Genomic DNA, 24,429 nt, shown 5'->3' with positions numbered 1-24,429 from the left:
AACAAGTTCTTAGAGAAATATCTTGGCTCACTGTCCAGTACAAGAGTGATTTACCAAACAACAACAAAACAGACAAAAGCAAACCACTCTCTGCCCAGTGGTTTTAACTCTTCGCCCAACAAAGAGTGAGAGAATAAAAAGTACCTCTACCTCTTGGCAAAGCCCGGATGAAAACGAACAGCAGTGCTGCTATTACTCCCGGACTTTATGTTAGGGATTTGTTCACCAGTGTACTCCTAGGAGCTAAGAACCTGGCACACAGTTAGGGACTCTATTTGTTAATGAACAAATGAGTGTTAGAGAGGGATGGGGGTCATGTTCCATGCGGTAGCAAAAGGACAAAAAGCAAGGTAAATTCTATTGCATTATTAGGCTATGTCAGAAAAAAGAATGCCCATCATGAGACAAAAGCTTTTAATCAGATTAGAATTTAGTAGTGACAAGTAGAGTCCCTCTTCATGTACTCTGTCCTCCGTGGTGACAGAGAAGACTCAGTGCTGGGCACAGGGCCAGGAGCTGCCGGTGCTGGGCTGTCCTGCCTGGCCTCGGCAGAACCTCTGTGGTGGATCCCCTGGACAGTGTTCCACAGCTGAGGGGGCAAGCACAGGGAGCTTGAGAAGCTCGCCCCAGAATACCCTTTAAGAGGCAGGCATGTTTACGTACCAATAAAGCAGTAATTTAATAAAACCAGTAAAGCAAGAACTGAAAGTTTGTTCTTGAAGCCGGTAATGGTGTTTTTCTTTTTTTTTTTAACCACGGTGCATCTCGCTCTGTGGCCAGGAAAGAACAAAACGAAACAAAAAAACCTCACAAAAACAAACCTAAGTATCTAAAATTGTTATAGGTAGAACTAAGTTCTATGAAGTAAAATAAAGCAGGGTAAAGGGTGGACAGTGAAGGGGGTTCTATTTTAGATGGAGTGGTCTAAATTAGGGATTAAATTATAAAACCATCTACAGTCAGAAATTCATACACAGACTATAGGTCAAAAGTTAATTTCAAATTGTCAGTGATAAAAAACTCATTTATATAACCTTCTCCTTTCAACTCAAATATCAGATACAAATTGCTTTCTTTTACCATGCGCCAGAAATCTGTCATCATACAATGGCTTAGCAAGCGTGACACAAGATACTACCACTTTCTCTACAGAACAAAGACCTGCCCGAGCACCAGCCTTGCTTAAAATATTACCTCAACACCAGCCGTGCGCCTGCTCTAGGTCATGGCAGCTTTCCCGGTACCTGTTCAGGCTCACGGCCCGTGCTGCACCTAATGTTAGCTAACAGATTATTTGCTCTTTGATTAGAAATTTTTAAAAATTGGAACAGCTGATGTGGATCTGGCTTGGAAATATTATTAGCTTAGTCATAAAATATATATAAGGATAACCTATTTAACAATAATTATTTCAGGGGCGCCTGGGTGGCTCAGTCGGTTAAGCAGCTGCCTTCAGCTCAGGTCATGATCCCGGGGTCCTGGGATCGAGCCCTACGTCCAGCTCCCTGCTCAGAGGAGAGCCTGCTTCTCCCTCTGCCTGCCGCTCTGCTTACTTGTGCTCTCCCTCTCTCTGTCAAATAAATAAATAAAATCTTTAAAAAAACAAAAAAAAAAACAGTAATTATTTTATACTAAAGCAGGGATTGGCAAAAATTTTCTGTGAAGGGCCAGATAAATATTTTAGGCTTTGGGGGCCATTTTGGTGTCTGTTGCATATTATTGTTCGTTTTAAACAACCCCTTAAAAATGTAAAAACCATTCCTAGCTGGTAGCGCCTACAAAAACCAGTCACAGCCAGATTTGGCCATGGCCTATTACCATCGCAAAGTAAAAACAATTACTGCCAATAATATCTGATGACAATTTTTTTTTTTTTAAGATTTTATTTATTTATTTGACAGAGAGATAGCGAGAGCAGGAACACAAGCGGGGGAGTGGGAGAGGGAGAAGCAGGCTTCCTGCCAAGCAGGGAGCCCGATGCGGGGCTCGATCCCAGGACTCTGGGATCATGACCTGAGCCGAAGGCAGACGCTTAACGACTGAGCCACCCAGGCGCCCCTGATGACAATTTTTTGATATAGACAGTCTAAACTGACTTTCAGGCAAAAATAGAAAAAATAGGAGGTGCAAAGTGTCTTCAAAGTTAACAGAAAGGTAAGCAAAATCTGCTACACTTGCTATTACAGTTTGATCCTCAGGTGGTATCTATTCCTTCCTGTTATCTATCAATAAAAGTTGGGTCAAGGTCAGGAAATTTTCATTTTGCTTTTAAGGTTTGTTTTATCAAATGCATTACATTAAAAAGATTATTATGTTAATACAGTCTTCCATGTTCTTTGAACCAGTATTACCATTTATCTGTTAGGTACTAAGAAGAGCCTAGAGAATCAACTCTGACTCACAATCCAAGGAAAATAGAACCGACCACTGAATGCTGTTGCCTTAAATAACCTTCTGCTCTTGTGCACTGGTGAGCTCCTATGCACCCCTCAACACGTACTGAAGCATCTCACTGGCTGCGACTTCTTCCCTAGCTCCCCAGAGCACACTTAAGTCTTCTTCCCTATGTAACTCTATTAGCATACTTACTATACTGCATTGTAATTCTTTGCTTACATATCTGACTCCGGTATTAGACTGAGAATCCCTTGATGGCAACAATCTATCTTATTTTTATAGTTCCAGCACCTGGAATGTAATGGCATAAAACAGGGCTTCAACTAATAAGGAAAGAACGCCTATGACTTCCCAGGGAATTCTGACAACTAGAATACATAGAGGATGAGAAAGAGAGAGAGGTAACAGTGGTGTTCCCTTTCACTAAATAACCCGAACATTTCACATTGCTGTTTTTCTTAGAAAGGCCTAGTGACAAACTTTGCCTGGTTAACAGCAACTTGGAAACTAAAACCCTTAGTTTTAGCTACATGTCACACCGAAATGTTTGTAAAGCAAGTTTCCAGGAAAAAGATGTACACAAGACATACACAAAGCAGATAGCATCTGGAGATAAATTATTTGGATTTCATAGACACAAGCTTTGTCTGTTTATTTTATGTAGAATTCTTTTCACTTAAAAACTTTACTCCCATTTTACAAATGACAAAATTGAGATTCTTAGAAGCTAGATGACTTGCCAAAGTACAGGTTAAATACTAAATTATGAAACTATTCTTTACATGGCTTTGCATTTTTATTTGGGAAAATTATATACATTAACTATATATTAAGCATTTTTAGTCAAAAGTCTCTTAACCACATTATAGATTTTCTTCCCTAAAACAAAACAACACAACACAACACAACTAGGGGGGCACCTGGATGGCTCAGTCAGAAGAGCGCGTGACTCCTGATCTCAGGGTCCTGAGTTCGAGCCCCAGGAGTAGAGGTTACTAAATAAACTACTTATCAAAGTCCGGAATAAGAGCTTTATTCTTGGGGCACCGGGGTGGCTCAGCTGGTTAAGCGTTTGCCTTCAGCTCAGGTCATGGTCCCCCCCCCCGGCTCAGTGGGGGGTCTGCTTCTCCCTCTCCCTTTCCTCCTGCTCATGCTTTCCTCTCTCAACGAAATAAAATCTTTAAAAAAAAATTCTTTATGTCACAGGCATGAATAAGTCTCTTCAATAGTAGCAACCACACACTTAGTGCTTAAATTAAAAACTGGAGGTGGGGCGCCTGGGTGGCTCTTGGTTTTGGCTCAAATTGTAATCTCAGGGTTGTGAGACTGAGCCCCAGTTTGGGCTCCACACTGGGCATGGAGCCTACTTAAAAAAAACAAAATGAAAAAAACAACAACAAAAAGCAAAACAAAAAAACTAACTGGCGTAGCTGGGGGCTCCCAAGTGTAGTTACCACTGAAATCAAATAAAATATAAAGGAATAACTCAAAATGCATTCACTGATTTTGAAAGCAGACTGTGAATTTTACTGCTTCAGATTAGAGGTGAAATGTCTGAATACTCTAAGAAAGCAGGCATATATTCAGTCATCCTAAGAATCTTCAAATTGTCAAAGATACCCGGAAGTTTAAGTAAAAAAAGAAAAATAATTACAATTCAGTAAGAATAGTAATATTGTTTTCCTTTCCCAAATTGTAAGTATTCCTAAATTAAAATTTTTGTTACAAATCACATTACTACTTAGGACAGTAACTAACAAGAGAGGCCAGTGTGGAAGGCCAGGAGAGAAACAGAGGAACCAGGAATGGGATCTCTTTCTTCCCTGCTATTTAATGGAAAATGGCCGCCTCTTTTTCCCCTTTAAAAACAAAGAGCCAAAATTTGAGAGAGCCCACTGGTCACTGCCAAATTAAGCTCTGCAACTGGACTCCTGCAGAGAGAAGTTCAAATCAGAGAGATTCAATTAGACATCTTAGCTCCTTGTCTTTCTGGAGTTTGATACCCATCCAGCTATCTTCTTTATCCCCACCTCAGCCACATTCCAAATGCCAATGATGGCATTTAAGCTGGAACTTTTAAGAAGGCGGCTGTATATCCACTCCCAAGCCTGCAGGAACATTCGCCTGAATGGATGCTCTGGAATCACACTGGGTTTTGCTGCCCCCTAAACACACCATGGGCTCTGGTCTCTGCTCACACACAACCACCAGGATCAGCCCCATCAGGAGGGCCTCACTGCATTGTTGGGGTTCTGAGGGAAAGAATATATAAACTGCTCCTTTCTTATTTTTTTTATTTTTTAAAGATTTTATTTATTTATTTGACAGACACAGCGAGAGAGAGAACACAAGCAGGGGGAGTGGGAGAGGGAGAAGCAGGCTTCCCGCCGAGCAGGGAGCCCGATGCAGGGCTCGATCCCAGGACCCTGGGATCATGACGTGAGCCGAAGGCAGACGCTTAACGACTGAGCCACCCAGGTGCCCCAAACTGCTCCTTTCTTATGAAATCAGCAGTTCCCAAAGTCTGGGGGCACTTAAGAACCAACTGGGGAGCTTACTGAAAGCACGAGGTGCCCAGTCTTACCTGGCCCTGGAGATGGGGATTCAGTAGTACTGTGAGAGACCCAGGAATCTAGGTCTCCAGATAATTACGTATGCCAATGTTTGAGAACACAGCACTAAATTAATCCTAACTTTTAACTTTGTGTGTGTGTAGTGTACACACACACTCAGAAGAAACCTAAGAAGCTGTTGGATTACTTTTCGTTTATGTGGATTTAAAAAATACTGTAGTTTAAGAAAAATACTGGTATTTATATATATTTTAGGAGATAGCAGTTATAATAATGAAAGAAGGCAAGGACCCCTTTCATCCATGACAGTCACAAACTTGTCAGCACAAACCAAACTCTCAACCCTCCCTCCCACACCTGGTCCTTTTCCAGGTTCCTTATCTCAGTGAATGGCACTACCATCCATCCAGTTATGCAAGCGAGGAGCCAGAAGTCAGCCTTACATTGCCCTCTGCCCCCACACACCCAATCCATCACCAAGTCCTATCAAAGAGCTCCCCAGCGCCTGGGTGGCTCAGTTGGTTAAGCGACTGCCTTCGGCTCAGGTCATGATCCTGGAGTCCCGGGATCGAGTCCCACATCGGGCTCCCTGCTCAGCAGGGAGTCTGCTTCTCCCTCTCCCGCTCCCCCGTCTTGTGCTCTCTCTCAAATAAATAAATAAATAATCTTAAAAAAAAAAAAAAAAAAAAAAAAAAGAGCTCCCAAACACATCTACTTCTCTCCATTTGCATCACACTGCCTTGGTCCATGCTATTACCACCTATCACCTAGGCTATTCCAATAGTCTAGGCCTGCGCCTCCTCCCTCCTACTGATTCTCATGTTGCAGCTGCAGTGACCATTCAAAAGCCAAATCTGATCAGGTCACTTCCTTCCAATCAAAACCCTTCAGTGCTTCCCCCTGAGCTAAGTCCTGAAAATGCCCTCTTAGGGCCTACTTGGCTCTGCACAGCTGGCCTCTGATTTTTCTCTCTAGCCATACTCGTCCTTATCAGGAACCCTGAACTCTTCCTACCCTCTTCCACCACAGGACCTTTGCACAAGTTGTTCCCTGTGGCTGGTATGCTCCTTGCCTCCCTCCTTCACCTAGGGAAGGTCTCTTCATTCCTTGTGTTGCTCTGACAGTCATCGCCTCCTGGGGGTGCCTTCCTGTCCTTCCTGATTAACACTCCCCCCAACAACCACCACCCCACACATACCATTATATACACTCAAGTTATTCTAGGATTACTGTCTGTCCCCCTCACCAGACTGTAAATCCATGATGACAGGGAGTATTTCTGTGTCTGCTCATCTTGGTAGCCTCAACATCTAGCAGAGTAACACACAGATGCCTGCTGAACTAATGGATGAATGTACAAATAGACTCATTGTGCCTTACATAGAGAATGTGATGATGACAAATGACTAATCCTAGCCAGCACTTCTCACCACCACATGGGAAAATCTTAGCTATCTAATTCACCATCTGCCCATGGTAAAGGAGGAGGGATACACAGAAAACACATCCCATGAGTCCTCCTCAATTGATTGGGTGGGGGGTTTGGAAAATGTATCAGTATATTCAGTAAATCCTGGGCCTGTTAAAATATTTAATGGACATTGTCTCATGTAACATTATGAATTAGGTACCGCCAACAGCCCCATTTTATTGACAAGAAACCTGCAACAAGAAGCTAAAAAACAAGGACTTATTCCACACTGGATATATACCCAAGAGAAAAAAAATTAGTGGAAAAGGCTATATATTCCCAGAGAGGCAAGGTAATCTCAGAAATTATCTTAAAATTTTGGCACAGGGCAGAATTTTGAACATGCTTTCACAGTTTTCCAACTGAAGGGAAAATCTGCTTTTATATTAGCAACTTCCACATCAAAACTTTAGAAATGAACAGCTGCGGCATCTGCCAGTGCCCCGTAAGGCAGTTCAGCACTAAACTCAGAAAAGATTTGAGAGAACTTGGCCTTGCATCATTCCTAAGCTTGACTGCTGTGGTTTTCCTTCCTACCACCCTATGCCTCCTTCCTATCGCAATGAAGAAAGCAAGTGTGGTGGTAAGGAGGAAGGGGGACCACAGGTCACCCTTGGCTGAACCAGAGGCACAAGGACTGCTTCCTGAGCCAGCTCCGTGGACAAACCTCCACACCTTTCTCCCGATGAGAAGGACCCACAAGACCAAACAATCAGCTGAACAGAGGGTGTGCTGTCTTCTGGACCTCAAACCATCCTCCTTGGGAGTCTACAAGTCAGACATGAGTAGAGCCCCAAAGCAGTTGTGGGAAAAGCAAAACCAGACACACCCTTGGAGTGCCCAGGCTGATCAAATCCTACCCACAGCCCTCAAGCAAGACTCAGCTGAAGGGTAACTTCTCAATAGTCCACCCATTTCCCCATCAGATGGTTTTCCTTCTAATTGTGTTCACTTGACCTAAGCCTCTTTTCCTCTTTGGTGGCACTCAGAGTGTTCCAGCTTCTATTTTAGCATTTGCACATGTCCTGGCTTGGGTTCCAGACTGTAAGCCCCCCAAAGACAATCTTGGTCTCCCCCATCTGTGCCTTGCACACACAGCTTGCAGGACAGATGCTTGCTGAATGAACGAACACTCACTCTAACAAGTGGTGATCTGAGAAGCAGTATTAAGAGAAAAAGCAGCAAATATTTCATTCATACTGTTTCATAAATAAAGTCCACTGACAGAGTTTAGATATCAAAGATACTTTTTTTTTTAAATTTTATTTATTTATTCATGAGAGACAGAGAGAGAGAGAGAGGCAGAGGGAGAAGCAGGCTCCCAAGGAGTAGGGAGCCTGATGCGGGACTCGATCCCAGGACCCTGAGATCATCACCTGAGCCGAAGGCAGACGCTTAACCATCTGAGCCACCCAGGCGCCCTCAATCAAGAATACTTTGCCTGCTGAATTCAAGGGATCAGGTAGAAGCCCAAAACCGCAACTATTCAATGTATGTATCTTTATACATACCACTAGAATATACCTGCCATACGAAATTAAGAGGGAGCCTTAAAAAGTGAGGAAATTCTAACACATTCTGTAACATGGATGAACCTTGAGGACATTATACTAAGTGAATTGAGCCAGTCTCAAAAGGACACAAACTGTGTGATTCACTTATATGAGGGACCTAGAGTAGTCAAAGTCGTAGAGACGGGAAGTATAAGGGTGGATCCCAGGGGCTGGGGAGTTAGTGTTTAATGGGTAGAAAGTTTCAGTTTCAAAAGATGAAAAAGTTGTAGAGATGGGTGGTGGTGGTGGCGGTGAATGTACTTAATGCCACTGAACTACACACTTCAAAATGGTTATGATAGTAAATTATGTTAATGTATGTTTTACTACAACAAAAATAAATTACAGTTCATTTCGAGAAATGAGAAAGAAAAGCAATGATGGAAACTGGTTTACTGCCTTTTTTCAGGGTGGTATCTTAAAAGCTGAACTCTGCTTCCTTTCCTTCAGTGAAAGAAAGAAAACCATACCTACAGTAATGTCCTGACTGCCGCTCTGCAAAAGGCTGCATAGGGCTGTGTGTCCTGAGTGAGTGGCTGCCATTTACACCAGGTTTATTATCACAGGCATTGTAAATGCCTGGGTGCCATGTGCAAGTTTCAAACGAAAAGAAGAATTTTGTGTAGGAAAAAAATTTTCTCATCACAAATGATCATCTTAATTATGTAATTTAGGCAAAAACTCTATTGGCTGCTCAATCTGACAGCATATTAACAGAGAAATATATTTAACCTAACAGTAAAGACTTGATTAATCAAGACCTCCTTTTAGAGAATCTACGATTTACTGGTAGCAAATCAGCATCGACTACAGAACCAACTTGCTTGAAAAACTACAATTCCGTATGTCTTTTATTGCAATTTTTAATGAATCCAGGTATCTTCTCCATCATGATTCAGAACAATTAAAAAATGTGAAATCCTCTCCCCAACATCGAGTCACAGTTCACCCATGTCAAAGCAGGTAAATATATACAACTTTCCAAGAAACGCTGGTCACAAAGAACCTGCCTTGTTCCCACCACTTAAACGAAAGCGTATCCCCCAGGCCCGGCCAGCAATCGAACCCTGAGAGCAACATCATCAGAGGCAAGGGACAAAGGTGCAGGCCCTTGAGTCAGCTGGTATTTATGATGCGGACCAGGAGCGCACGACCGGAGAGCAGGGCAGCCTTCCTTCATCTGCAATTCAAGTCCACAACTCGGCCTCGCTCAGAGATAGGAATCCTGCTGCCACCAGCAAATTCCCGGGTTCACAGAGCACAGCTTCACAGGCCTGGCGTAAACCGGGCTGGAAAGGAGCTGCCCGCCAGAAAGCCCGAGCCTCCTAAGCTCGAGGCCCTTGAAAGCATCGAAGAAGATTTGGGGGCGCATTTGGTTCCGACCCATGGAAGGACTCAGAGTTGATGGGCGTCGTCGGAAGCCACCTGACTCTCCGGTCATTTAGACAACTTTTCTTATTAAGAAACTTCCAAGTTGCGGGCGCGTGGGTGGCTCAGTTGGTTAAGCGACTGCCTTCGGCTCAGGTCATGATCCTGGAGTCCCGGGATCGAGTCCCGCATCGGGCTCCCTGCTCGGCAGGGAGTCTGCTTCTCCCTCTGACCCTCCCCCCTCTCATGTGCTCTCTCTCATTCTCTCTCTCAAATAAATGAATAAAATCTTTAAAAAAAAAAAAAACTTCCAAGTTGCATTAGAAGACACTTTTCAAGCAGACAGAACTTTTCTTCTACAAACGACCACAAACTACTGGGGCGGGGACGGGGACGCTCACGAACAAAAAGACCGCAGATCGAAAAGCAGCTCAGTCGTCGTTTTCTTCAGGAGTCCCACAAAAGGACCAACCAATGACCAAGGAGGGGGCCGATTCCCTCCCTCCTGCCCCCTCGCCGTCGACAGAAGAACCCCGTCCCACCCAGAAGCGCCCCAACACGTCGCCCAGGTACCGCCGCTGGAAAAAACGCGTGAAGCATCCCCACCCGCCCAGACACCGGGCTACTTACTGGTTTCGGCATCTTCGGTTCCTGACGGGTTTTCCTCAGTCCCCTGGAAACACGACTCTGCCGCAGCAGCTGAGACCGCTCTCCGGACCTGGAGGCACAGGAAAGCCCTTCAGAGCGCACAGCAGCCCGCAGCCTCCTGCCGCCTCCTCCCGCCGCCGCGCCCGACACTCGGCGCCCGCCCGGCGCGCCGCTGCTTAAGAACCGGCCGGGCGGGCGCCGGCTGAGTCACCGCCCAACCTGCAATTACGGCGGGCCGGGCGGGCCCTGCGGGGGAGGGGGCCGGGCCGCGCGGGGGAGGGGGCCGGGCCGCGCGGGGGACGTGGGCGGGGGGGGAGGGGACCCGGCGGGGTAGGCGCGGGGCCCGGCTCGGGGACGCGGAAGCGGGCGGGGCGGTACGCCGAGGTGCTCCTCGGACTTCCAGGAAGCCAGCCGGGAGCCCAGCAGACACCAAGTTTCACTTTGTGAAGCAACCGTTTGCCCCAGGGCTGAAACCGCAACCGTCAAGCCTTTGAGAAACGTTTTTAAAAAATGGTCCCCGCCCCGGAGGGGCCAGAGGGCCACGGGCCGAGCGAGGCGGGAGGGGCGCGGGCAGGACGCGCGCCCACGCAGCCCGGGCTCCGCGGGCACTTGGGGAGGGGCACCCCAGGGGGCAGAGTCGAAAGAGGAAGGTCTGGAGCAGTAGGGGCGGCCACACCGGTAGGTTCAGCGTCACCTGCCGCTGATTTGGGCCGAAAGAGAGAACCAAGCGCCAAGGGCCGGACGGGGACCCCCACCAGCCCGGGACCCGGGGACCCCGAATCTGGCCGACGGCGGGGCGAGCCCGGCTCTTCCCGGGGACCACCGGCTCGGAGCTCGCGCGCAGACCTCCTCCCCCACCCCCCCGCCGGGCCGGCCCAGCCACACCTGTCGTCGAATCCCGGCCGCTGTCCCCCCTCGGGGCGCGAACCCCTCGACCCGGGCCCTCCGCCCCCCGACCCCGGCCGAGCGCCCGGCTCACCCGCGGCGCCTGCAAAGGACCGCTGCGCTCCCGGCTGTCGGTGAGTCCGTGCAGTGCGCCCGCGGCCCGCGCTCCCGAGAGTCCTCGGCGGGGCGGGGTCCCGGGGCCGCGCCCCTGACCGCCCCGCCCGCCGGACCTGCGAGGTGCTCCCGGCGCGCAAGATGGCTGCGACTGCTGCCCGCGTCCTGGGGCACCCCCCGCCACGCCACGCCCACCCCGCGGGGCGCCCCCCGCCCGCCCAGCCCCACTCTACCCTACCCCACCCGGCCGGGCGTCCGCCGAGGGCCGCGGAGACCCGGGTGGGCGCGTCTCCCGCCGCCTCTCCTTGTTGCAAAGACCTTTCCCTCTTCGCCGCCTGTCCCCTTGCCCTTGCGGAGAACTTTGCCGAATTTGGTTCAACTGCTGATAGCAGATGTAAGGTGTGAGATCGTTTGCTCCACAGTGGACCGAGGGAAATAAAAAAAGTGTAAATAAACCTGGAGGAGCCGGAGGCCACAGTGCCCCGGGTGCTGGGCCATTTGAAGGTGGGGCTGCCCCGGTGGTCAGGTCATTTCGTAGTCCTTGCGCCACGACGAGGCCGGGTTCCCAGAACCCCGGGCCGCTGTGTCTCGGCGCACGTGGTCAGAGCCCCTGCCTTCGGATTCGGCTGAGGGGACACAAGCAAAGAAGACGCTTCACGGTGGAACGCTCTGCTTAAAGGACACATTGTGGTCTCGTTTGAGTAACTATGGTAAAATCTCCACAAAGACTGAGATTCTGGGAATTATTTTAAATAATTTTTGCAAATGGTTCTCAAGAGGAATTTTTTTAAAAACACATGTACTTCGGTGGCCAGTAGGATTTGTTGCACAGTGATTAAGACAGCTAACTCTAGGGCAGTGGTTCTCAAAGCGTGCTTCCCAGACTAGCTGCCGTGGACCTCACCTGTGAACTTGCAGAAATGGAAATTCACAGGTACCGCCCTCGGAATCAAACTCGGGCCAGGGCCCAGCAGTCTGTGTCTTCCTGCGCTCCAGGTGATGCGGGCCATGCTTGAGACCAGAGCCGCCTCTGAATTCCTTTCCTGGGCTCACCACTAACTCCCTACTAGAGAGAGTTATTTAACTAGTTTGTGCTTTCACATCTGTAAAATGGCATAATTATGGCACCTATTTCACGGGGTCATCATGAGGATTAGAGGTAATATATGTAAGATGCCTCGAACAGTGCTTAAATCTATCCTGGTACAGAGAGTAACCCGTGACTTTCGGCAAAGCACCAAATAAGACAGTTTCCCAGTGTGTCTAGCAGCACCACCTATATGGGCTTGTAGGGATTAAAGGATTTAATGCAATAATGCATGCAAAATGCTTAGCATAGCGTGGGCCTCCTAGTAATGCCTCAGCTGCCCAAGGGACAGACCACTCATGGGGTAGGCACCTGGCACCCCTTGTCAGTAGGCACCTGGACCCTCTCTCAGCTGCAGGTCCACGGCATTGCAGAGGTCCAGGTGAGGCCCCAGGCCTTTGTCCTGTATTCTGACAAGTGTGTTCCTTCTGAGACTTTCTTTTATATTAAAATGGAGATGTGAGGGTAACTGCAGTAGGAAGACACTATGAAAAGATATTAAATAACCTACAATGATAATGGTTCGGATTGGATATGTCACTCCAAGCACACTATCTCTACCTCCTTACCACCGCCTAAAGCCTCGTTAGCCATTTTTGGTCCCCAACTCTTCTGATAGGGTAGGTCTCTAAACTAGATGTTTAAAATAGCAGTGGCCCGAGACCTTCTGGAGCATTTCTGAACTTCACCCTTCAGGGGAATGCTTAAACTGGCCTGCAGCAGTGTGATCAAAATGAAAAGATTGCATTCTCACAACATGTGAATCTACAGTTATCTCAAAAAGCTTAGTGAAAAGAAAAGATCGCAAGTTTCAGGAGCAAATAGAGCTAAGTCTGAATTCTGGGTGCAATACTGACATGCCGATCCTTTTGGGCAAGTCTCTTAAAGTGATTGAGCTCCCACCTCTTCATCTGTAGAGCAGACATAATATATATTTCGTGGTGTTCTTGTGTCACTGAGTCGTATAATGGAGCATTTAATTTTGACTTAACTTTTCTCCTGTAAGCTAAAATAGTATAGAGACACAGTTTGCATACACATTCCTCATGTGTCTTACTCTAAGTATTATACTTACATGCTGCGCTGCAGGGTTTTCTTCCCCTATGAAAACATTCGTGCTGTATCTTATGAGTGTTTTAACGGGATTTACCAGGGGTAATTTATTTTCACCTAACCTTGGGACCTAAACCCCTCCCTTGCCCCTGCCCCGTCCCCCAACAACACAGAAGACTGAATTCCAAGGCATCTATAAGAACTGCTTAGTACAGTGGTACTGAAGCTTTAGTGTGCATTGGAATCACTCAAGGAGCCCCCTCTAGGAATCACAGGCCAGTAAGGCTCAGGTGAACCCTGGGATCTATGGCTTTAACAAGTCCCCAGGTGAGTGATATATTTGAAAATTTGAGAACAGCTGACTTAGGGTGGGTCAGGATCCTGACAAATATTACTTACCTTGCCTCGAGGCTTCACGCTCCTTTTGTGAAGTGATCCCCCTGTATTTGTAAATCATGGTTTTGTTCCTGTTTGATAATCAATGTCATGGAAGGAAGGAAGAAAAGGTGGAGCTGGGAGTCTTGGATACCATTCCCTGCTCTCATCTAACCTAGCTGTCACCTTGAACGCCCTCCTCATTTCAGGATTTCCATTTTTCAGCTAGAGGAGGGAAACCGTATGTCCCCCCGAGAACCTGGTGAAAGGCTCTTGGTAAATTGGTTGGAGTTCTTCAGCCAAGGTTATGCTAAAGTGAGTTAGGGAGGCTCTCCTGGTGGCTTTAGACACAGCAGCAAGGACAAGAACATCCAGGTCCCCTGAGGGCAGCCTTCCTGTGAGATCACCCCTGAGCCAGTCTCCACACTGGTGCCAGGTTATCTCAACCAATAAAAAAAGTTCACAAATAGTATGACGGTCTCTAGCTTCTTTTGCTGCAACAGAGCCGTCAATCGGCAGTAGGGAAATACATAGGGTACCCTTGGCCAAACAAGGATTGGGGTTATTTTTCAGGACTCAGTAACCTTGTGTGAAAATTCAGGACAGTGGGCAAAAGAGCAAAGTATGACTAAGAACTCAGACGGCCGGACAGGTGGCCACTCCCTTGTGTCTAGAAGTAATGTTTAAGGGTCTTGGCAGGACAGTAAGCTGGGAGTCCCTTGGTACTGTGTTGATGGTACAGCGTATATAATTTGGATCTGCGAAGAATTCTGGCCACTCAGTGTTCTATTTTAAAGTTTCCTTGGCTTATTTAAAAATTTGCATAAATAACCTTATGGAGTTTTTATGTAGAGTATTAACGACCACGCAACTTTTTGACTAATAAACTCCCTAATGGCATTGCTTCTTTTATCATTTTTCTTATCTCTGACCATTTTATGTTTGTTTTTTTTTAAATTCCAGCTTAAAAGTGGTACAGTGTGGTAGTGGACAGGACCTCAAATATCATATATTCCGTTACCCGCATTTCACAGAGGAAATAGCCCCACAGAAATTAAATTAATTGTCCGCACTCCTGCACCCAAACTTCTCTTGTCAGGATGCCAGTGACTTTCATCTTGCTAAATCCAGGGGCCAAACTTCTCTGCCTCATCTTATCCTTCTCCTAAGCAGCCTTCCGCACATGGAACACTCCTGGGAGCATTCTGTCCTTAAGGTTTGTTTTTTCCTCTGTCCCCTCTCCAGTACCCTCTCCCCAACCTCCTACCTCAGGCTTAGCCCTTACCTGTGCACAGTCACTTCCTAGGTCCTGTCAGCTGATCCCAAGGCTTACATAACATTTCCAGCCCTGACCTCTCCCCCGAGCAACAACTTTATACTTGGTATCTCCAGTACTCTTGATCTTTCGAAAACTGCCCTTCTCCCAACATTCCCGTTCTCAGCAAACAGCGCGATCAGCCAAGCCCTGTTGCTTGGTCCCAAACCTAGAAGCCAGCATGAATTCCTCTCTTTCCCTTGACCCCCCCCTTCATCCCTCATTCCTCTTGCATCCAATCCAGCAGACCTACCAGCCCCTTTCCAGAATGTATCAAGTCATGTCACACCCTACCAGTGGGGTTTAACGTAACATTCACACCCTTTTCTTGGCCCTGCCAGATCCTCTCCCGCTTGCTTTTCCACCTGCATCTGCTGTCAGTCTCCCTGGGGCTGTGGTCCCTCTTCTCCAGCTGCCCAGCGTCTCAGTTCCGTGAATGCATCAACCCCATTCCTGCCTGAGGGACCTCACACGTGATGCTCCCTCTGCCTAGAATGCCCCTCCCCCATCTCTGACCTCTCCAAATACTGCCTTCCCCGAGAGCACTGCCCAAATTTCTCACACGAAGTGCCACCTCCCAGGTCACTCCCTGCTCCTTCACCTGATTTGCTGTGTTCAGAGCACTTCACACTCTGCCCTTGTCTTGCTTGTCTGTGTCTTGTATTTTCTGTCCCCCCTACAAGAATCTGTTCATCGCTATGCCCTCAGCAGCGAGGACAGTGCCTGGCGCCTAGTAGATGTTCAATGTGTATTTGTTGAATAAACAAATGAATGAACACTGCTAGTTAGTACTGAAGCCGGTGTAGTCAGGTTAGTTTTCTTTCCAGTGTAACTTCCTTCCTAGACCTGGATCGCTAACCGTGGAAACACGTTACCTGCCCAGGTCCCAGCCACCCAAAACACCATCAAAAACCAGATGATGGTGGTGGGGGGAAATGTTTAACAAAATTCATCTATTTAGAATCTTTCTGTGTTTCCCTTAATTCCCAGTTTCAGTGGGGGTTCTAATAAGTTTGCTTTGCTCTTTTCCCAGAACATGGCAGATTAGAAGGGAGGGTGCAAGGTATAAGCAGATACTCTGATAGCAGTAAGACACAGTGCTCGACAGCAAAGAGGCAGAAATATTACACAGAACAGAGAAGAACACAAGTATAGCCGACTGGGGTTACGTAGCCCAGAGACAGATGGCTCTACATTCCTCAGGAGCCCCGAGGTCACAGTGTTCATAATGATAGTTTTCTCAGGAAGGGGCTTACGCCTGCTCTGTATTATCAGAAAGCATGTCGTTTTATAATTTGTAAAAATTATAAAATATTGTAATTGTCAGAAAATAATTCAATATACAACTATGTACCCACTATCCAGGTTTAACAAATGGTAATATCTTATGGCATTATCTTCAGATCTTTTTTAAAAAGAAAGCAGTAAAGCCCACCTAGCCCTCCCCTGGAGAGGCCCTTGTTCGAAGGGCTCCTTTGCGTCTCCTCTGTGCATGGTTTAATGTTTTATAGGAAAAAAACATCCACCTATGTGAAAACTGACTAGCTCCCAAATAAATGAGTTATTGGTAATCAGGTGTTTGGTTGCAGAATATATAAACCATAAACCTTTTTATATCATCATGACATTCTTTCTCTTTCTTTCTGTTTGGTTTTTCAAAAGCTAACTTAATTAAAGTGGTTAATGAGCTAGAAATGCCCAGCATGGCAGAGATGGTTTTAGCCTCTGCTTGGAATGCCATCTATGAAGACCGTGAGCTCCTTGAAGGTAAGGCCAGGGTATGCTGTCTTAGCATCTCAAGTACCTGGAACGGAACCTTGCATATAATAGGAGCTCAGTTAATATTTATTGGGCTGAATCAAACCCAGAGCCCTGTGTGTTTGTAGCGACTACATTATTTCATCGAGCATTGAAATGTCTGGATCCTAGAGATTTGACATGTCCACTGAAGATTTGGCACTTAAAATTAAAAAATAAATAAATAAATAAAAGCTGTTTGCTAACAGGGCAAATTTTTGTAGCAGGTGATGAATGTTACCTGACCTGGCTGGATCTTACTGAATATCTAAAGGACTGACTCCAGAATGAACTCATCTTTATAACATCTTGAGCAATGCTTTGGGATGAAACATGGACCACATACGTCATTCGGCAAATATTTATTGAGCCCCTGCTTCTTGTCATGCAGTGGATTGCAGTGGGGAGCAAGACGGATGAAACCCCTAAAGTTCACACTTAATAAAACTTGGCCTTTGGCTGTTTGGGGTTTACCAGACTTCCCATGAATTACCATGAAATTGGCATTGTCCCTTGGCCAATCTGCAATTCCAAGCCACCTCCTGGGACTAGGTCCTCAACTGACCCCCAACAATCTGATTCAGGAATGCGGTGACGGCTGGGTGTTAGAGTCCAAAGACAACTGTAAGATCTGGAGCTGGTCCCAGCTCTGCCATGATCTGGGATTGTCGGCACACCACTTCAGACTGCGCTACAGACAAAAGTGCTGGCAGGGCGGCAGCTCGTTACAAGGGGAGCAGCCAGACTGAAGGAATGGTGGTCGTTGGCGAGGCAGGACGGGCTGGAGGACCAGCCACGACCCCTCAGTTTCGGCCTGTGGCTTCTGCCATGCTGGAACGTGGACCTCTCCTGCCACACGCCTCACTTTCAAGACAAGCTTGAAATCCTGATTGCAACCCGACTTTTCCTAATTCTTAAATGTTGGCAGTTAGTTAAAAAATTTTTTCCGAAACACTCTGCAAGCCAAACAAAACATGTCCGTAGGCTGGGGTGGGTCCGTCCACTGCTGTGTGCTCTGTAGACTGGCTTTATCAGCCATGGTACATATGGGTTCAACCCGGTGCCGGGGAATATGCCGCTCAGCTCCAGAGTGCTGTCCCTCAGACATGCTCCTGCCATCCGGGCCGTGTGGCCGGCAGGGGCTGCTCTCCACGTGTCTGGATGTGGCAGAAAACAGGCTGTCCCCGGGCCTTGCCACCCAATCTTTCCATTCGGCACAAACGTAAAGACAGTGCTTGTGGTCATGCTTTCTGTTTGGGGGAGTGTCTGTCCCAGCTGATAACTCAAGTTCTTAGATTTAAGGGATGTTCAGGGAGGGGGTCCCCTCGTTTGTGTGCACATGCTCCCTGGCAGGCCCTGCCTGTGTCGACCGGTGTGGGGCCGACCGAGCTGTCTGTCCAGCCCCTGTCCTGCCCTTTCTTCCTCTACACACCCACTGAACGAGAAAGAGGAGCTTCTGGCTTTCTGCACGTCTCCTTGCCAGAACAGCGTGTTTTGCGTCTAGACTGGCCACGTCGCACAGCCTTGTCGTCGGCTAGCTCCTCTGATTGTTCATCGCTGTCGCCACAAAACCTGCTCCGAGAGGCCACAGAAGCAACCTAGCACACTGTGTGGGTCTTGGGTACAGAGCTGCTGCCCTTCCAAGCAGCCTTGTTCTTCTTCTTTTTTTTTTTTAGGTTTATTTTATTATGTTAATCACCATACATTAATTACATCATTAGTTTTTGATGTGGTGTTCCATGATTCCTTGTTTGCGTATAACACCCAGTGCTCCATGCAGAACGTGCCCTCTTTAATACCCATCACCGGGCTAACCCATCCCCCGACCCCCTCCCCTCTAGAACCCTCAGTTTGTTTCTCAGAGTCCATCGTCTCTCATGGTTTGTCTCCCCCTCCGATTTCCCCCCCTTCATTCTTCCCCTCCTGCTATCGTCTTTTTTTTTTTTTTTTAACATATAATGTCTTATTTGTTTCAGAGGTACAGGTCTGTGATTCAACAGTCTTGCACAATTCACAGCGCTCACCATAGCACATACCCTCCCCAATGTCTATCACCCAGTCACCCCATCCCTCCCACCCCCCACCACTCCGGCAACCCTGTTTGTTTCCTGAGATTAAGAATTCCTCGTATCAGTGAGGTCATATGATACATGTCTTTCTCTGATTGACTTATTTCGCTCAGCATAACACCCTCCAGTTCCATCCACGTCGTGGCAAATGGCAAGGTTTTGTTTTTCTAAAGAGGTCTGGCCACCCTAGAACAGGTTTCTCCTCCTGGACCCACCTATCGCAAAGCTGGGACGTTAGGCATGCATCTCCTGAGACTTGCATTTATTTTGAAATTGTTTTTACAGAAGAAAGCAAAGCAGCCCACCCACAATCAAAAAGCTATGTTAAGTCCTAGAGCAGAGTTTATGGGGTTGTCATTCCGCCTTTCATAGCCTTTAGGGTGGGTACTATCTAGCAGATAGGGATCAAACAGATCGCAATGCTGACATACTGGTTATTGTGACTCTCCCAAAGCTCAGAATTCTGGTGTTATCTGTCCTCTTCCCTATATCCCAAGGCCTGGCCATAGCCTTCTAGATCTTGCAACTGAGAAAATCCCATAACTGAGGAAGACCTCGCTTCCACGCGGAAGATAGACTATTTCCTTCCTTCCCTCTGAGGGGGCTCCACAAGGGTAACCCTTCTGGCCTCCCCTGTTCCCTCAATGGAGAAGGCTGATGTGCGCTGACATGGTGCACTTGGAAGGAGAGCTTGGTCACGTGCAGACTGTCCCTTTGTCTCTCTATCTCTTGGGACCCAGCCCACCTGCGAAGAGGACTGCTCTGCCCCTCCAGGCCAGACTGGTGGTAGGAATGGTGGTCATTCCCAGCTGGGAGAGCCATGTGGTGCAGCGCCCCCCCTCGCAGGCGGCACGCTCATCTAACTCTGTGCTTCCAATTTAGGATGTCCACCTGCCCTCAGATCTAGGCCGCATTCCCAATAGTGGCTCTATCACAATAAAGCTCTCAGGTGTTTCTCCGTTGTTTCAAAAGCAGGGTGGGAAAGAGGAGCATTATGTATTAGACACCTTCAAACTGTAACGGGAACCTCCAGTCTCTCCACCAGGCTGCTCCACGCAAGCGGAAAGCCATGGTCATCCCTCAAGCACCATTTCAGGGCCTTGAACTTCCTGCCTGGACTCTCCCAATGCCTCCTGAGACAAGGAAACCTCTTTTCATTAAAGATTTCAAGACACTCAGCCAGTAAGGCTCCTTATCTGTTTCTGAGCCCTGCAATATCAGAGAGAGTCCGGCCTCTTCCATCCAGCACACCTCCGATACCCCTCTCCCACATCTCCCGCTGCCCTCGAGACACCTGTTCCCTCCTGGCTTCTCTCTCTTCTCCATTGGAAATACCCATCTTCAGCCACTATATCTTTCCCCTGTTTTAAAACACTACTCAGGAATCAAGTTTCCCCTAAATAACGATTTGTACTTCATTCTTTCTAAGTACTGTGCCAAATCTCAAAGCATTTAAGACTAGACTTACTTGGTCCAAATATTTATGTTTATGGTTAGTTACATCAAAAAGTATTTTTCATTAGTCTAAGTGTTTTAATTTAAGGCAGGAACTTGGTTATGGCTCCTTGAAGTCATTTGTCCTTATTTCCTGGTGACCAGTTCAGTGTCTGATACTGGGCAGAACTCAATCAACATTTTTATTCTATCAGTGTGATTGAATGGACCGAGGTGTTTTCCCTTCAACTCCGCGATAGCACTAAAAGTTTTCAGCAAAAGGTAGCAATTAAGAGGTAGCAATGGGTGACTCACTGAACATTTATCCGCGGAGACCTTTCAGAGAATATTCCACCTATTGGAATTGAATCCAGCTCTTTATGTTATAATTACCCCTTTTTATTCCTATTTTCTGTTTCCTTATCATCCTAATATGCTTAATGCATATCTTTGTTTATATGTATTTTCTGCAAAATGTATATTGTTTGTGTACACATACTTTTAATTTATATAAATGATATAAGATTGGGGCACCTGGCTGGCTCAGTCTGTAGAGCGTGCAACTCTTGATCTCGGGGTTGTAAGTTTGAGCCCCATGTTGGGTGTAGAGATGACTTAAAAATAAAATCTTTTAAAAAATTATATAAGGGGCGCCTGGGTGGCTTAGTCGGTTAAGCGTCTGCCTTTAGCTCAGGTCATGATCCTGGGGTCCTGGGATCAAGTCCCTCTAGCAGGGAGCCTGCTTCTCCCTCTGCCCCTCCCCCTGCTCATTCTCTTTCTCTTTCTCTCTTTCTCAAATACATAAATAAAATCTTTTAAAAAATGATATAAATTGTGTATCTCCTTCTGATGTATTTTCTTTATTGTTATTATCCACCTGTGCTGCTATATGGGTTTCCTCACACTTACATCATCCTTCCAGTGAGTCTCCACCACGCATCACCTGCCCTCTCTCCCAGGTTGGACATTCAAGTTATGCCCACAGATGCCACAAATACTGCATACAGATTTCTACGGACCTGAGCATTTCACTGGTATGTATAATCACCAGTGAAATTGTTGGAGCCTAGGAAGGTGGTCATATCACTTATTATTCGAATAAGGACAATTTAGAGAATGAAAGGGGGCACTATTAATAATTACTCCAGGACAAGGGGCATAAACCAAGACTGTGCCAGGCAAACCGAGATGAGTTGTCACTCTAGTCAAAAGTCTAAGTGTATAGGGGCGCCCGGGTGGCACAGTCGGTTAAGCGTCCCATTTTTGGTTTTGGCTCAGATGGTGATCTCAGGGTCGTGAGACTGAGTCCTGCATGGGGGCTCTGAGCTCATCGTGGTCCATCCTTTCCCCATTGATTGGTGGCATCATCTCTATCACGCATGAAGTTCCCGCGTGCACCTGGGTCTGACTGCCAGGTGGTCTGTGTGTTCAGGCATCTTACTGCCTGTGGCTCTGAGGTCAGCATAACTTAATATCCGACAGGGCAGATTTCTCTTCAGTACTCCTCTTTGCTCAGTGTGAATCTTTATGAGGTCCCATTATAAACAAATGGATCTCATAAAGATCTCTGCTGGGATATGTCCAGAACAGGCTTAGCTGCTCCATTTGGATTTTTTTTTTTTTTTAAGATTTATTTATTTATTTGAGAAAGAGAAGGAGAGAGCGTGCATGAGTGGGGAGAGGGAGAATCTTAAGCCGACTCCACACTGAGCATGGAGCCTGCCACGGGGCTGGATCTCAGGACCCTGAGATCACGACTTGAACCAAAATCAAGAGTCAGATGCTTAACTGACTGAGCCACCCGGGGACCCCGGATAACTTTTTTAAATTTTGTTTTATTTTTTAAGTTATCTCTACACCCAAAGTGGGGCTCGAACTCATAACCCTGAGACCAAGAGTCGCACTTTCTACCAACTGAGCCAGAGAGGTGCCCCTCCACTTGGATATTTTATCCTAACTTTTATCTCTTACTATCATGCTCAATGTTTGATCATTAAATATGAAGGGTTCTTTATAAATTTAAAATGTTTCTTGTAGAATTCAGAGGGGTATTTCATTTCTATTCAATTAAAATTGTTGCGAACCTTTGTAGCACACACCTCTGAAAAAGCGAGAGCAACACACTGTGTCATCTGAGAAGGGTCCCTTTGCTGCTAAGAGACAGGCATGTGGCTAGGATGGTGCTTGGCTTGCCTGTTGTGTGGAGAACTGGGAGAGCATCCTGGCCTCCTCCATGCCCAGGTACTCTGGGAGCGAGTGGTACAAGAAACTCTGCTTCTGCTCCAAGGATCTGCCAGGCAGGCCACAGGTCAGATTACCCCTGAAGACGCTCAGTGCCCACTTGGCAGTCAGATTGGTTGTAAATATCTGCGTCATCCACAGCTCCTTTTCTCCTTCCCATCCACACCCTCCGGACTTATTCTGGACAATTCCACTCATATCTGCCCTTTCTTTTTCCAGCCTGAGTCCCACTGCTATTTTTCCCAGCCTGGTTTCCAGCCCTTTTCTCCCCCAGCTAGAGTCACTCGGTCCACACTAGCCCTCTGCCAGCCCCCAGGGTCTGTGTGGACTACGGTCTGGGCACTACGACGTGCATCAAGGCAGTCCGGCTGGCTTTGGGCTTCTACTCTTCATTTTCATGTCACACCCAGATCTGGTCATTCGTATCATTGGTCTGTATTTTCTCAGCCATCTTAGTAAGTGCCAGTCCTCTGCAAGGCACTAGACCAGCCCTTGTTTTATTTTCTGAGTCTGCATGCTTGCCAGGTAACCCTCTTCTCCAGGTATCCCAGACCCTTGAGAACGTGGGTGATGCCTCATTCTTTGATTCTTCCTCTGAGTAATTAAAGTCTCGGGTGAGGATCTATTACCCACTGACCCATTTCCCCACATGCAGACCACCACAGACTTTAAAGGGCCCCACATTTACTCTTCCCAGTGGCTCTGAGAGGTGGGTGTTCACAGGTCAGTGCCATGGGGGAGGAAGCTGAGGCTTGGAGGTGAAGTCACTTTCCCAGGGCAGATGGCCAGGACTGAGGCCAGACTATTGAACAGCGAAGCCCTCACTCTCCCCTCGGCATCTCAGAGCCCACGGCCCCCCATCCCCTGTCCTGCTGTCATCTGTATCTAAAATGGGGCAAGGCCACTTTGAGATGCTCAGTACCTCTGTCCTGGACAACCCCAATAATCTTCATATTGTGGCTTTTTCATCTGTTCATTTAGCCAACAAATACTCATTAAGTGCCCCGTTCCTGCCAGACAGCTTCCACATGGTCTATTTTTCAGTTCAACATTGACACAGCAGCCAGAACTATGGCTTGGATCATGTCACACTCCTGCTCACAGACTTTCAGGGCTCTAGCTCAAGGCAGGGCCTGCTGGAGTGGCTGGAAGAACTGGGACCTGGACCCAGGCCATCTGTGGGGTCAGAGAGGCTGGCCCAGCTGGGCAGAGGGCACAACCAGGCAGCTCAGTGGGAGTGACCATGGGTGGAAGGTCCTGGAAGGAGTCACCAGACTCAGGGAAGGTTCAAGGCCCAGATGCCAGAGGAAGGACTCGGTTCCCAGGGAGGGACCTGCAAATGAATGGAGGTCCCTGCCCAGAAGACCTGACTACTATACTGAACAGCACGAGGAGACTGGGGAGCAGGGCGGTGTCATTATGAAAGCAAGCAGAGAAGGGGGTGGACTGTGTCCTGTCTAGCAGAGAAAATCTGCTTTGGGGCAAGATGGCTCTTGGGCCCCGAGGAGACACCTTGGACTTCTCATTGAAGAGGGGGTGCCAGACAAGACTGGGGGCAGACAGCCTGACAATCTCTCCCCACCCCCTTGCTGCACTGACACAGGGCCTTCTCCCCTCCAAGGCTGGCTGGAGGCCCCTCCTCTGTGCCCGGGCTTGTGCCTTTCCAAGGCCCAGGTATGCTCCTCAGCCCCCCTGCCCCACCTCTTCACTTCCTGAAGCCGACTTACCCTTTAAGACTAAGCGCAAAGGCAGCATGCTTTTTTTTTTTTTCCCCTTTCCAGGTCTTCCCAGTCTGTTTTTCCATATAACAGAATAATTCTTATAATACTTGCTGTAGACCTCTATTAAAACACTCTTCGTTTTACCTGGTTTATTAGCTTCCCGGGGCTCCCATAACAAAGTGCCACATGCTTGGTGGCTTAAAACAACAGAAACTGAGGCGCCTGTGCGGCTCAGTTGGTTACGTGTCTGCCTTTGGCTCAGGTCATGATCCCAGGGCCCTGGGATTGAGCCCCGCATTAGGCTCCCTGCTCAGCAGGGAGTCTGCTT

At 47.5% G+C, this 24,429-nt stretch overlaps 1 protein-coding gene across 1 annotated transcript in view; it reads right to left on the bottom strand.

The window, feature by feature from the left end:
• Positions 1 to 11,127, bottom strand: part of EZR (ezrin) — a 53,060-nt gene extending 41,933 nt beyond the window's left edge. Inside the window, exons 1-2 of the mRNA XM_036110078.2 lie at positions 10,990 to 11,127; positions 9,993 to 10,080 (exon numbers count right to left, since the gene is read on the bottom strand). Coding sequence (XP_035965971.1) covers positions 9,993 to 10,004 — 12 coding nt within the window. The 5' untranslated portion in view covers positions 10,005 to 10,080; positions 10,990 to 11,127. The remainder of the gene's footprint in view (positions 1 to 9,992; positions 10,081 to 10,989) is intronic.
• Positions 11,128 to 24,429: the final 13,302 nt, after the last annotated feature.

Source organism: Halichoerus grypus, chromosome 9, assembly GCF_964656455.1.
Source record: "Halichoerus grypus chromosome 9, mHalGry1.hap1.1, whole genome shotgun sequence".
NCBI lineage: Eukaryota > Metazoa > Chordata > Mammalia > Carnivora > Phocidae > Halichoerus > Halichoerus grypus.
This window is presented reverse-complemented; position numbering and strand designations above follow the sequence as displayed.